Genomic DNA, 13,833 nt, shown 5'->3' with positions numbered 1-13,833 from the left:
ATTTATATACCAAATTCAAGACATCTGGTATATTTCAAACCTGTTTGGTATGCGATTTTTTCGTTTGGTATATTTTGGAAAACTGGTATATCCTTGGTATATTTTTGAAATTAAAAAAACTGTTTCTAAATTTCTACCACAGATTTACTTTACAATCTGGCAACCCTGCAGTAACAGACTAACAGTAGAGTATAGGACTGAATTTACTGAAACTGAACTGCTGAGTGCTGACTGTCACTCACTGTTCTCAGCCGTCTTGAGAAAACGGTAGCTGGGCGCTAAATTTAGTTGGTTTATAAGGCGTTATACGATAAATTCAAAATTGAATAATAATGGCATCAAGGAAATGGAAACCACGTTATGATGGTCAACGAAAATTTCGTTCAGAATGGTCTCATGAATTTCCTTGGATCTCTAAATCTAGTGATGGAGGAGATGCACCTTATTGCAAACTTTGCAGATGATGAAACTAATGCTAATCCAGAACCAATTTATGTGGGCTAAAACTGATCTGCAGTGTTTTGCGTTGACAATAGTCACTAATCAATAAAACTAGTCATATTATGAATTAAACAGTCAAAGTAACGTTTTTCTGTAAGTTAGATAGCTTTCAAAATTTACTCCTAAAGTTGGTGTGTGTGTAAAAAGTGTTTTTACATTAACGTTTCATTTGCTTTTTCAGATCTGTTTGGTATAAATTTGGTATATATTTTTGCAGTTTGGTTTGGTATACATTTGGTATATAATTTTTTGATATTTGGTATATATTGCTCTGCAAAATCTGGCAACCCTGGTATGATAGCCGCATAGCCGGTAGGTAAGCTAGTCTGGTCGGGTCTAGTATACAAGTGCACAACCGCAGGATGCTTTTGTATACTAGACCCGGTATAGAATCCGCAAATTTCGTCCGCCAGCATGTTTTCCGTTTACGCTGCTGTAAAAATTAAATCCGCTGACAGCAGCAACGCAGATACGTAAACTGTTAGGTGATATCTCGACAATAATAGGAAATACAGTATTAACTTATAGGGTAATAGTAAACGGATTGAAGTAAATAACAACAGCGAGGTGATGTTATCGATATGAATTTTACGTCACGAATGAGACAACGTTTGCAATATTGTACAGTTTTAGGTCAGATTTCTTAACAAAAAAGGTGAGTCATGATGAGCTTTTTCATTGTTAGGCTACATGAATTTTTTTAGTTAAGGCAACGTACGAAGCATAGTTAACTTTGAAAAGTGATTGAATGAAACCTTGATTAATGAAACGCATAAATTTCATTATACAGTATTGACAATGATTTTACGCAATACATCAAGTATTAGCTTTGATTCAAAAATTTAAAAGTTGTTTGTGGAGAAATGATGCTATCCGCCAAAACGTTACAGTTCAAATTCAATTGCGTTCGGTTATAGCGCAAACAAAACATTACGCTTGCCAGTTAAAAACGATTTCCTACATTATAGGTTCCTATAGCTGACATGTTTCCTCGATTTTCTACCTTTCCTTGCAAGTTTCCTACATTATAGGGTATTAGCAGACACGTTTCTTTCCAAGTTACAAACTATTTCCTACCTTATAGTTTTCTAGCTATAATTTCTCAAATTTTTACCTTTCCTCAAATTCTTACCTTTCCTTCCAAGTTAAAAATGCTTTCCTACATTATAGCTTCCTACCTGACACGTTTTCTCGATTTCCTATGTTTGCTTGCAAGTTAAAAACGATTTCCTGCATTTAGGTTTTTAGCTGACACGCTTCCTTGCAAGTGATCAGTGATTTCCTACATTTGAAGAACTATTTTTGACTGATATCTTAAATTAATTTACCTGTTAAATTATCTGACTAGGCCTACATTGTTGCGTGTAGTTAGAATACTTTAACCTTTTGTTGGCCGAAAAGTTTTAATGTTACAGCAGAAATATCTCACAAGAAAAAGTTTTTATTATTAGTGCTGTACACTTTCCCAATATTACGAATAACCAAGAACATTAGTAATATTACTGCTAATAAGATGTCTATTTAGTTGCAATCACCATGACTAGCTTAGACAACTCATGTTTTGGTTTTGGTGATTTACTCAGCTAACTCTCTCTCTGCTTGCTGGTAGAAGTGCGAGCTTGTAAAATGTGAAAGCGATGGGAATTAAAATGTTCGAATGAAAAACGCAGCAAGTCGTAGCAGGTGCAGCGATCAAAACAATGTTTTGCCAATGTAAGATATATATAGTTAAAGCTAACACATTGAGACATAGATAAATAATCAGTGTTAAGGTTAAGAAGCGGGCATTAAAGGTTCTACACATTAAAGGTTCCTAGCCAACACGTTTCCTGATTTCCTAAGTTTTGTGTGCACCATTATTGGATTCCCTTGATTTCCTGAAATTAGAGCTGGAAATATTTCCTACGTTTCCTGCTTTTCCTGATTTCCTACTTTTAGTGTCAGTTTCCAATTTTCTAAAACTATTGTTACCCCAATGCCTCCCCTCCCCTAAATACGCGCTCATGAACAGTTAATGAGAAATTAAGAACAAAAGCTTATGATATGTGGAAAAGAGTTTATCAACTCCCGCAGTGAGTCTCACTGTCTCACGAAGGACAGAGAGCTAGGTCTTAGTTGAATCAAAAGAAAATGATGAGAAATCAATGCATGATAATTAGGGCGATTATTTTTTTCGACTTGTCAAAAATTTGTCAAATTTATAGCGTTAGGTCAAAAATTGTCGAAATTTTTAAAAAGTCAAAATTGTTTACAAACTGCATTGTCGTGGTGTCGTAGAGGTTTCACTGTGAGTGAACTTTTCATTTTACACATTGTAGCCTACTTTATACTGTTGTAAATGGCCCATTGTCTACTTATTGTGAATCATAAACCATTAAGTTAAATAAATAGGTTGATATGGTGTGATGCTCAACACACCTCAAAACGTGTAAAATTTTTGGTAGGTTGTAAGTCATTTTGCGGCAGCTGTAGGTTAGGTGCAGCTTTTGCTTCGGTTTTGCTTTAGATACTTCATGTATCATTAGTTTAGTGTATTACCGTATTTTACGTACCATAAAGCGCACCCGATTATAAGGCGCACTGTCAATAAATTGCTTTGATTAGTTTTTTGTTCATACATAAGGCGCACCGGGCTATAAGGCGCACCCGATTATAAGGCGCACCCGATTATAAGGCGCACCGGCAAGTTTACTTGTTACGTGATAAATGTAAGCAAGTCACAATAGTACAATGAGCAAAAGAAACAATGAGCCTATTGAATATCACAGTTGCTTTTACCGTAGTTTATTGTGTAAGACGGTGGTTTATTTATATAATAATACATTATTATAGGCGTTAGGCGCACGCACATACATTAGGCGCACCGGCTTATAAGTCGCACGACCAATTTATGAGGAAAAAAAGGATTTAAATTGCGCCTTATGGTCCGTAAAATACGGTAAATGTATTAAACAGTTTTTGTTGTGTCTTAGCTGCAGTTTTTTAGCAGTGATTTGTAATTAGCTCATTTCCATTTTCAGAATAGGCTAGGTCTGTGTTCAGATTTTTGCCCTTCTGTTAGACTACAATAAATTTTAAATTTTTGTACAATAATGCGTAATTAACTACATGAGTTCTTCATTTGTCAAAAAAAAGTTTTTAATGTCAAAATTTGTGAAAAGTTTCAATTTTTACGTTTTTTTTACGTTTCAATTTCAAAAATTTACGTTCGTTTACGTTTCAATTTCAAAAATTTACGTTCGTTTAGGTTGGACTAACCAATATGTGAAAATTTTATTTGAGGTTGATAAAAACTTAATGTGCACTCAAATGTTTTTTTTTACCATCAAAGAGTGGGTCCCAGGCTTTGTGTTCATTGCATTGCATTCTTCATTGCAAAATGCACCTAGCAGTCTAACAAATCCATTTTAGACCCGCTGCACCACAATTTTCAACGCCCTGCTCCCGATCACCCTGACTTTGGCCGTCCTGCACCCACGAGATCTTGTCAAACAATGCCATGCTTTCCAGTCGAACAGTCAATGATAAAAAATAAGTGATATTATTTGATACTCTCAGTTGAGCTAGCCTAATACCTCACAAGTCGCTACAAATAACCCAGCTAGCAATGTCTTCATTTTCACGTAATGTCAAGACGTAAGCATCATACAAACCTCACATTTTCTTCACGTCACATCGTTAGTAACATCTTGATTTTCCGAAATATTGCCTGCAGATCATAAAGGTAGGGACGTTATAGGAGTTTTTACAGAGCATTGTAGTCTCTTGATGTGAAAAACAACAGGTTTTACTATAAAAATATTTTCACTTATTGGGTACCTCATGAAAGTTAGACTGATGCAAAGGAAGTGATTAAAAAAGAAATTTAAAGATAAGGCAGCTCCACGAAAGGTAAGTTAGGTAGATAGTTAAAGGGGGAATTGAGGCATAAATGTGCGAAAAAAGAGCTCTGTACCTCCTACCGTTTGTGAAATATTTAAAGATTTATGCAGAGATCAAATTTTTTCAAATGGGGAGGTTAGATTTCTTTAAGGTCAGTGTATTTGTTTTGATAGAAATGATGAAATTTTTGCAGATAGCCACTTAAAATTTGGCGTGTTTGAAGAAGATAAGTTGCTAATTTTACCTATAAAAATCATTAAAACAAAGTTAAAAATAAAAACTTAATTAGCAATTTTTGGCAAAATTTTACGCACTGGGTACCATTGCGTATTGGCTGGTCTACCCTATCTACTTCAAAGTATATTTTGCCTTTCAGGCCGTTGCTTCTTTTATGTCTTTTTATTTAAATTTCTGAATCTTTTATAATTTGAAGTATTTTAATTGATAAGCTAATAATGTCTTATCTTTGATTTGTTAGCTAGGTCATTCTGGCTTACCTTTTATGATTGTTGTATTTTATTCTGGAAGTACAGAAAACTTTCAGCTTTTGACTGGGTAAAAAATTAATAAAATCTACATACAGTTATATATTCTTGTAACACCCAAACACTTCAACATGGGATCTGGAGCTTCGAAGCAAGTTCAACCAAGCAGTAAGCAGTTGTACAGTAAAAGTAAAAGTGAAGAATATGTAGATGAAGATGAAAAGGCTTTGGAGGATCATAAAATGTATCTGGTGAGTAATACAAGCAACCGGTCGGTGGAATTTAACCTGAATCTCACAGTTTAAAGTGTCCAAGTTTAAGATTAACTTTAATTGTACAGTACTGCTGTGAGTTTACCGGTGAACTTGCCATCATATATATCATAAAAAATGTTTCTTGAGCTGTTTATTAATATATTGCTGAAATAGAGTTTGCTCTGCAGAAATTGATTTTTTCAGGAAAACATGTATATGTTGAAAAGAATGTTTAAACAACTTGACCCAGCAGTCATGAAAACTACCAGTGATGTTCAGGGTGAAGTGAAAGTTTCGGTAAAACACGTCTCTGACAAGTCTTTACTCCTTGTCAAGGTAATGAACTTTCATTAGGTGGAATTTTCCATCACATACAGTAATCATTCACTTATTCTTACTTCTGTTCATTATTTTAAAGAATTCACCATTGTTTGTTCATGATGATTTCATTTTTAAAAATACAATACATTTAGGTTATTGCCGCACAGGATCTTCTGGCAAAAGATGTGAGAGGACATACATCAGATCCATATGTTAAGGTAGCTTTGTTTCAAAAGGCAGTAGTAATGAGAGAAGGTTGTTACTGCTTATGCTTGGTAGACAAAAACTGCATAACTTTTGATTGTTGTGACTATGTGATGTGGATAAACGAAAACCACTTCTATCAGTTTTTAATGAAATATAGTGTTTAAAAATATTATGAACAACTTTATATTTTTAACAAGTATATATCATATTAAAATGCAATAGGTTGAGCTGCTTTTGAACCACCAGACTGCTCCAACTTCCAGTGAAGAATACTCCAATGTTAGATCAACTGCTGTGGTCAAAAACAATCTGAATCCTGTTTTCAATGAAATCTTTACGTTCTCTCTTACCACGGAACAGATTAACATTGCTCAGTTACGGTAAGATCATTGATCAGGCAAGAATTTATTTAACTTTGGGAAGCAATTTCCCTGTGAAAAGTATCACGTTGCATGCAAGATAAATTACTGTTGTTGTTATCTGTGACTCTACTCAATGCAATCGGAACCTAAACAAAGGATTGTTCATATAGGTATAGATCAACTACTTTGACCTGTGCACTATTGTTCATGATACATTACTTGTAACATACTTGTGAATGTTATCTATTTTCTTTATATGCATGGTTTTATATAGGTGCTCTGTTTGGTGCTATGATGCGCTGGGCCGTGATGATTTCATGGGTGAACGCATCATATCTGTAAGTGACCTTGACTGCCATGACAACGTGCAGACTGCCTGGTATGAACTTCTGCCTGAGGTATGATGACGTTTTTTTTTTTAAAATCATGACTTTACATTATTTGTTATTAACCGCTAGATGGTGGTAGTCAGTTATTTAACCTCACAAGTGAACGACCAAAAATTTTTTGTGTTTTTTAATGGTTGGACAACATATTGCTTGCTGTGTATGGTCAAGATTCTTGCACTTTTGCCTTTTTTTCATCATTGACTATTGTCACTTGTTTATCTTGCTGACATTATCACATCAAAATTTCATCACCTGCTGTTTTATAATCTAGTTTAGATGTTTTTTACCAGGCAGAAAATTTCAATTTTTTATGGTCATTAAAACACATTTAGCTGAATTTTCGTTTGCTCAATTAAGGTACTCGTGTGTTTATCTTTTGGTTATACGCAATGCCATACAAAAAATAACCAGTGAAGTGTGGTGGTGACATTAGTCGGTTTGTTGTGGATCATCAAAGGTTTAACGCGTTTCTTATGTTTTGTGTATCCGTTTTGCGCAATAATTTCCTTGGTAAAGTGCTGATATCCATCATGTTGTAGTGTTCTCATTCGCCCAACTGTCATCATACCGTTTTGGTGACCTGGCATGTTCAAATATTGACATGCTGTTATGACGCTCTCATGCTGGTGAAAGCGCAAACAGCTCTTAAAACTTCTGAAAGCAGCAACGGAAATTACGAAACCCGTGTTATTAATACAAATGTTCTGAAATCGCAAGTTATTTTAAGGGTGTTTGTAGAATATTTACAAAGTGTTGATAATATCGTCATTATTTTGAATCTCTTTCAAACTTCCAGCACAATACTGATACGATATTGCTAAAAATCACTCAGAAGAGTGCGAACAAAGTGCTTTTCATCAACACTCGCCACCATTTTTATTGTACATTTTTTTGTGTTAAAGATTTCTTTAAAAGGTTCTTCTACCGCTTTTATGATCCAACGTGAATACCTTTGTAAGGTGGTCGGTGTACTTCTATCTTTACTGAAATAAACAAGTTTTGATGAATTAGCGAGTGACCGAAATTTGTCCGCCGTTAACTTAAATTCCTTCAACCTTTCTCATCTACAATAGCCCTATATTGGGACATTTATCATTATTTTATTTAATTTTGTTAATACGTCTTTTGTGTCTTGATCACTTATAACCAATACCCAGTTTCTCATTGTGTAGATTGACCTGTCGATAGGCGGATATGTATCGATCAAGTTGACTTACAAACTTCCGCAAACCCTCAACGTTATGATTCAAGGAGCAAACAACATCAACGCTGCTGTTGGAAACGTTGAACCGTGAGCGTTTTTTGAGAGCTAGTTTAAGTGTTTTAATGCTCTTCATGTCCCGATTTGCGTCTATCCTTTTTGTCTTGTTATATAGTTCGCGTGCGATGTAGTCTGTTTTCCCGTAATTTTTGTTTTGCTTTTGCAAATCCACATGTTTTAAAAAGCAAAAAACAAGTGTTTTCATCTATCAGCAAATAGGTTATGGAATAAAGACATCATAAAACAGCTTATTAAACTAATTAATAAGTTTTCAATTTTCCTTCCCAGCTACGTCCGTGTTTACATACCTGGTGTGCCTTACGTGTACAAGACAAAGCCGTGCAAAAATGAAGACAGTCTGGTGTGGAATGAAGATTTCGACTTTCCACTCCCAAAAGAAGAATTGACGAGTCGGTGGGTTGTGACTTGTGACTGTGTATTCATTGTTTTACCGAAAATTGTTTTTTGTTAACAATATGGTTGAGTAGTATATATGTTGCACTGATATCGTGAAGCATGTTTACATTGTTCTTTCTCTCCAAAGTGAAAGTTCTGTTCCATAACAGCTGCCTAGAGATTTCGTTTTACTGAAAACATTCTTATACATGATATTCATTATGTACCATGGAAATGCTACCGTACTTAGCGGCCTATCGTATTTGTGTGTATAGGCTGTTAATTATATTTTATTTATATTGTTTAAAAAATGTACATTTGGAAAAGCTTTCTTCTTTACGCTCAGCGATGTAAATATTTTTGATATTTTTACAGTTACATAGTGTTGGTACTGGCAGATGGAAACAGCACTGAATCCTACTTCGGTGAATGTCACATCGATCTTGACAACTTCCAATTCGAACACGGATTCGAGGGCTCATTTGCATTATCGGACATGGTATCAACTTGATCCCATAACTTATTGAGCTATGTGTATCTTTATTATTAACCTTTTACTATTAGCCTATTACTGCTTGATTATTCATATAGCTCAGATTACGTAATGCAAAATTTCGTGTGAGATTGAAAGTGTGATTGACAGAATGTCATTGTGATACTGAATAAATTTTCCTAATTCAGCGTGGAAACGTCACGGTACGAAGCAGATGGACACGCAATGCAATAACACAAGAATTCAAGGAAGCTTTAGAAGCGCATGCAATGTACAGGAAGCCCGAGTTCATGTTTTCCAGAGTGAGAGGCACAAATAATGCGGTGGGTACTTTTTGTTCTGAAAACTCATAAGTGTAAAACTTAAACTAATTCTATTCTGTAAGCGTTATAAACCTACATGGACATAGATTTTTATAGACATTACCCGTTTGAGAAATATTTTGCGTGCGTTCTGTGGTTGTTTAATGAAAATGCCAAGTCTGTGTGGCGCCCCTACCAGTATTTTTGGTAAAACGGCATATTACGTTGTTGGCGTCAAACTGTCTTGCGTTATGGATAAACAGACAAAACATTTTCCTAATTAGTCATCTCTTTTGTTTGGTCGTAGTTTGGCATACCGGTAAACATATTACAAATTCGAACAGTTTCTGCCTAAGCTCTTCAAGTTCATGTTTCAAAACACATGCAACAGGTTTCTTAAAAATTGGCGTACTTTTATCAAATGGCTTTCGTTTACGTCATAGACGTCGACAATAAACAAGTGCAGTAAGCCCTTGGCACGCAGGCGCTGGTTCAATAAACACCCGGCTGGCTGTAAAACAATGGAAGGGAAAAACAGAAGATTCTTTCTTGACTTTTGTTCACTTTTTCTTGACTTAAGCTCCAGCCCTTCGCCGCATTAAAATCAGCCTCGCGATTAGGGTGACTGTTTTCTGCCCCCTGGCAGTGTAATATTTTGATTATTTAGCCAAACATTTTCGGCGGATCTGTCAAAGTCAAACTTCAAAGTCTTTTCATTTATCATGACCAGAAGTTAATGGGGTATTAATATTGACATATTTGACAGAGATGCTCGTCTAACGAGAGACGATTATAGGCATGACCCTGGCCACAAGTTTGTTGTTCGTTCGCTTAATACGTCTCATCATTAACAGCAAAAGGCCAAAAATGCGAATTTCGTGTTTAGGAAATCAAAGCTTTTAGGGTTTTCGGATTTTTTAAGAGTCATGTTTAGTTTATTTTTTCAAGTCACGGCCTTCAGTTCGTCTTGTAAGCATATGCCAACGGTGTACATCGAGTTTGGATAATTGGATATCGTTAAAATCGTTTTCAATGTCGTAATTGTCGTTCGTAAACCATGCTTTATCTGTTTGTTGATCGACGTGTTAATGAAAGCTTCAGTGACGCAATAAGCAGTGCTTGTCATAGGATAATTGGCGTTTTTACTTACCCAAGCTATAGCTTGCTCACCTCCATATTTAAGGTTAATTCTGTTTTTTTTCTCGGTTTATTGAACCTCGTTCGTGATGTTATTTATTAGACGGTCGCTTATCCCCTTGCACAGACGACGTTGTAATGACCAAATAACCATGTTGCGGCTTAGCTGTGTTTTCGGTCCTAACAGTACGACTAACCAACGCCGTGTATACAAAACTTTACTGAAGAAGCGTCTTTTGAGCTTCACATTTTTAATGAAAATGTCGAACATTTGTATAGCTTCGTTATCATTGATCACTATCTTTTAAGAGCTCGTAAGAGATAGACACTTTTATGCAGCATCTTATCAGACAGGCTGACACTTATCACCGCGAGATGGCAGTAGCGCTGCGTACTTTTAACACTGCCGATCGAAGTATCTGGTCATTGTTTTATCATTTCGCTGAAAATCACATCTGTTTTGCTGTCGATCGAACTTTATTATCAAACTTAGAGCGGAAAGCAAAATTCTAATTTCGCATTGAAAATAATACTCCAGTTGTTTCGATGATTTATTAAAATTTAAGTAACCCCTTACCCAAGCAACTGACACTATCTAGCCGCTCTATCATCACTTTCACGTCAATACTTCCATTTGCGCTGTTTTCAAGATCGTTGCCACGGTAACGACTGACGTCACTTGTCACACATAACGCGATTATAAGCTTGTGTACGAAAACCTGTCGCAAGGGCAATCTTGTCGCATGCCAAGTAGCCTTTTGTGGTAAAGGTGAGGTCAAGGGTGGTTTACGTTTTGTTGAAGGGATTAGCTGCGGATTAACGTGCACAAAAGTGAAATTCGATTTACATGATTTCACGTTGAAGGCAGAAATGTGTTAATTTTTTACGTGTTTTTGTGGGATTTTTGCTGATATTTATCTAATATGATTCAACATCCGCAAAAATCATTTTTTTCATTACTGTGATTTTAAACTTAATTTCTCTTGACTGTTGAGGAAAAGAGCAAAGTTGGCTGGTCTTCGTTATACGTTTTCCTGTTTTCGAAATCTCATCTCAAAATCTTTTTTCTCCGTTGCCCTAATCTACGATTTTATGCTCTAACTCTAATCTCTATTTTATGGGTTAGAGTCTAACCCTAACTTATTCCAGATTCTTTATCGTAACTGCTAAACTGGTCATGTGGATTGCCTATTGATGAAAATTGCCCTCAAAAAAGTCCTACGCATAGGTCGCATGTTTCAACTAACTATCTCAAGTTCATTAACACGTTTGTACTGAAACCGAAAAAATAATTGTTCTCAGCGTAACAACTTTATCAATTGATGTCAATGCCAAAGTTGCTGAACCGGCACAAAACGGTATATCGCATGCCAAGGCCGACACCTTCGAATCCAAACTCGCCCACATAGTTATGTCTGTTTAAGCGCAGGTGTGTTCACTACGCGTGTGGTGTTTTGTTACGCTTTTGAGCCTGCAAAGACCCTAACGCAACGACAATGTCGCCCTGTTTACTCTTGAGTCGTTTGAAAGAAATTGTTATGACTATAAGTTTATTTACGTTGTTCGGTTCATATACCGAAGTTCAAGATTTAGTTTATAGCGTCTGAGGACGTGGAGATGAACTGGCAGTGTTCAGTTTGTCAATGCCTCTGTGATTGTACGTTCATTGAAGAGTGGCCGCATAATCCGGCACTTTCTACAACCCGCGTCGCGTATCCTTGGCTTGCTTGCTCTGCCCAGCAGTATTCTTCGTGCACTCTTCTCGTGAATTATTTAACAATTTTCCTTTGAGTCGATCCGCACCCTACTGAGTTACAGTATAACCTGCAGCCAGGATTTCATTTAAAATAGCGCTGAAACAGTCGACTCATTTCTCGGTTTATTTCTTGGTTTGTTTCTATGTATAGTTATTCGTTGCCAAATCCGGCCAATGTTTTACCAATTTTTAAGACTATATCCATATTACAATTCCGGGAACGCTGTTCACTAAAACCGGGTCCGAATTAGAGCGTCTACTCAGGGTCGGACGCGCCAGAAAAATAAACAGCAATGACGCTAATCTTGCATGGATACAAACAAAGATACTTGAATATGTGAGAAGCCGAAAAGGCTCTTTAGCACTTGTTTGTTACAGAGTGACTGTTCAGTCGCGGTTTGCTTAACCAGATACCAGAGCACCTTAGGATCAATATACAACAATGTGTAACGACAGATTGGTGGTTAAACGTACAAATAACTTACAAGGCCTAACGAAATAAATTTCCGACTTTAATTGTTGTAGTCTATTAACCAAAAGGTCAAAAGAAAGTCCGAAAATTTCTCGTGCTATCGCCCAGAGCGTTATTTCGACTACGGTTGTGTAATTTCTTGGACATTACTCATCAGCGTCTGTTTGTCCTACCCTCGCTGCATTCATCTAACTTACTTTCTCCCCAGTTTAAGCTGTCGTTTGATGAACATGTTTGTACTTTTCGGGAACAGTTTTTCGTTCTCAATGAATTTCTTGATCTCGTTATCGGGTTATGTGGTACTTTTCGATGACGTTGTAATTACGTCCTTTGACTCTTTGGTTTGAGGCTTATATCAAAATCTCACCGGGTGTTTACGTGGTGTAAAATTTTTTGGACTTTTTCTGAAAGGTTTTGCAATATACATTATATTATTGCGTAAATCACAGATAGCCATAGAATATTTATTGAAAAATATTTTATTATTCTCCTTCAGTAAAACTCGTGACGCAAAAACGCCATGCAACGTAATACTGATCACCCTACATCTTTCTTGCAGGGAGTCACAGTCCGTGTGCCCAAGGCTGGGGCCCAATCCCGGCTCCGTGTAGTGAATGGAATCTTAGTGCACTAGAGTCGCAAGATATCACGATGTGAAAAAAATCTTCAAACACGATTTCGTACTTTTCGTTTTTGTGCTTTCGCTTCACAACCGGTTATTTACAATTGGCTAATTTTATAGTTATCACTGTGTTTATATCCGGTTTGCACTTTTTTGACCAGTTTGTATAACATTCCCTCGCTTCTTGTATGCTTTGTCATTGTGCTAAGATAACACTTTGAAATTTTTGTTTTGACAACGCCTGTCGTTTTATATCCTATTTCCATCACCATTGTTACGTTTTTGTATCTTTTTATGATAGAAAATAGGAATCAGCTTTTGTTTTTCCGGTCGGCCTAATATGCCTTGTTATCGTTTTGAAGTACATGTTGTTCTACCCTGGTCTGTTTGTTTAAGTAATCCATCGGATAGATCGTTTGCTTTTCTCTTCCGCCATTTTATACATCATGTATCATAAGCAATGCATGGCTGAAATTAGCTGATGTAGCCAACTTCGTGGTTTTTAATGTAATGATAGAGTTTCTTCAAAAATAAAATCTTCTTTAGCATTTTAAAACGTTCACAAGTGGCGTCTGATTTTATATCTCTACGCGAAACTGTTCGCTTGCTTCTGTATAACTTCTTCCACATCACTGTTTCTTGCACGTTTTTAGGTCCTGAGTTAATAACTTTATTTTTTATCCATTTATGTCGTCTCACTTCAATCTTCCTCTTCACTACTGTCATGACACGTCACATGTTTGCACGTCACGCTTACGTCATTGTTTTGTTTGCAGTATTTGTAGTGTAGCCTTAGTTGTGTGATTAAACGATTTTGCACTTACACAAATTGGTTGTGTTTATATTATTTGTTGACCTCTAGGACTGATAAATGGAAAATAAAACTGGTTAAAGCGGGGGAATATAGCCGTATAACAAGTTTTGGTTGAAATTGTTTCGTTTCACAAGAGCTAGCTATGGAAGCTGTAGTCTAGAATAGATGTAATGCATTTT

General features: G+C 36.2%; 1 protein-coding gene across 1 annotated transcript; it reads left to right on the top strand.

Moving 5' to 3' along the window:
* Positions 1-4,858: 4,858 nt before the first annotated feature.
* LOC143458961 (synaptotagmin-7-like) lies at positions 4,859-13,694 on the top strand. Its single transcript, XM_076955875.1, has 10 exons — positions 4,859-5,119; positions 5,327-5,458; positions 5,596-5,661; positions 5,873-6,030; positions 6,287-6,410; positions 7,574-7,692; positions 7,951-8,076; positions 8,434-8,557; positions 8,740-8,874; positions 12,778-13,694. The coding sequence occupies exons 1-10, from the start codon at positions 5,000-5,002 to the stop codon at positions 12,850-12,852; spliced, it is 1,179 nt and encodes a 392-aa protein (XP_076811990.1). The 5' UTR covers positions 4,859-4,999; the 3' UTR covers positions 12,853-13,694.
* Positions 13,695-13,833: the final 139 nt, after the last annotated feature.

The sequence above is a fragment of the Clavelina lepadiformis genome, chromosome 5 (assembly GCF_947623445.1).
Source record: "Clavelina lepadiformis chromosome 5, kaClaLepa1.1, whole genome shotgun sequence".
NCBI classification, from domain to species: domain Eukaryota; kingdom Metazoa; phylum Chordata; class Ascidiacea; order Aplousobranchia; family Clavelinidae; genus Clavelina; species Clavelina lepadiformis.
This window is presented reverse-complemented; position numbering and strand designations above follow the sequence as displayed.

Bases quoted from the DNA above. Each gene is read 5' to 3' on its own strand.
- LOC143458961 (XM_076955875.1), top strand. From the start codon at position 5,000: ATGGGATCTGGAGCTTCGAAGCAAGTTCAACCAAGCAGTAAGCAGTTG. The intron at 5,459-5,595 runs GTAATGAACTTT...CAATACATTTAG, and splicing joins AGTCTTTACTCCTTGTCAAG to GTTATTGCCGCACAGGATCT. The intron at 7,693-7,950 runs GTGAGCGTTTTT...TTTCCTTCCCAG, and splicing joins GCTGTTGGAAACGTTGAACC to CTACGTCCGTGTTTACATAC.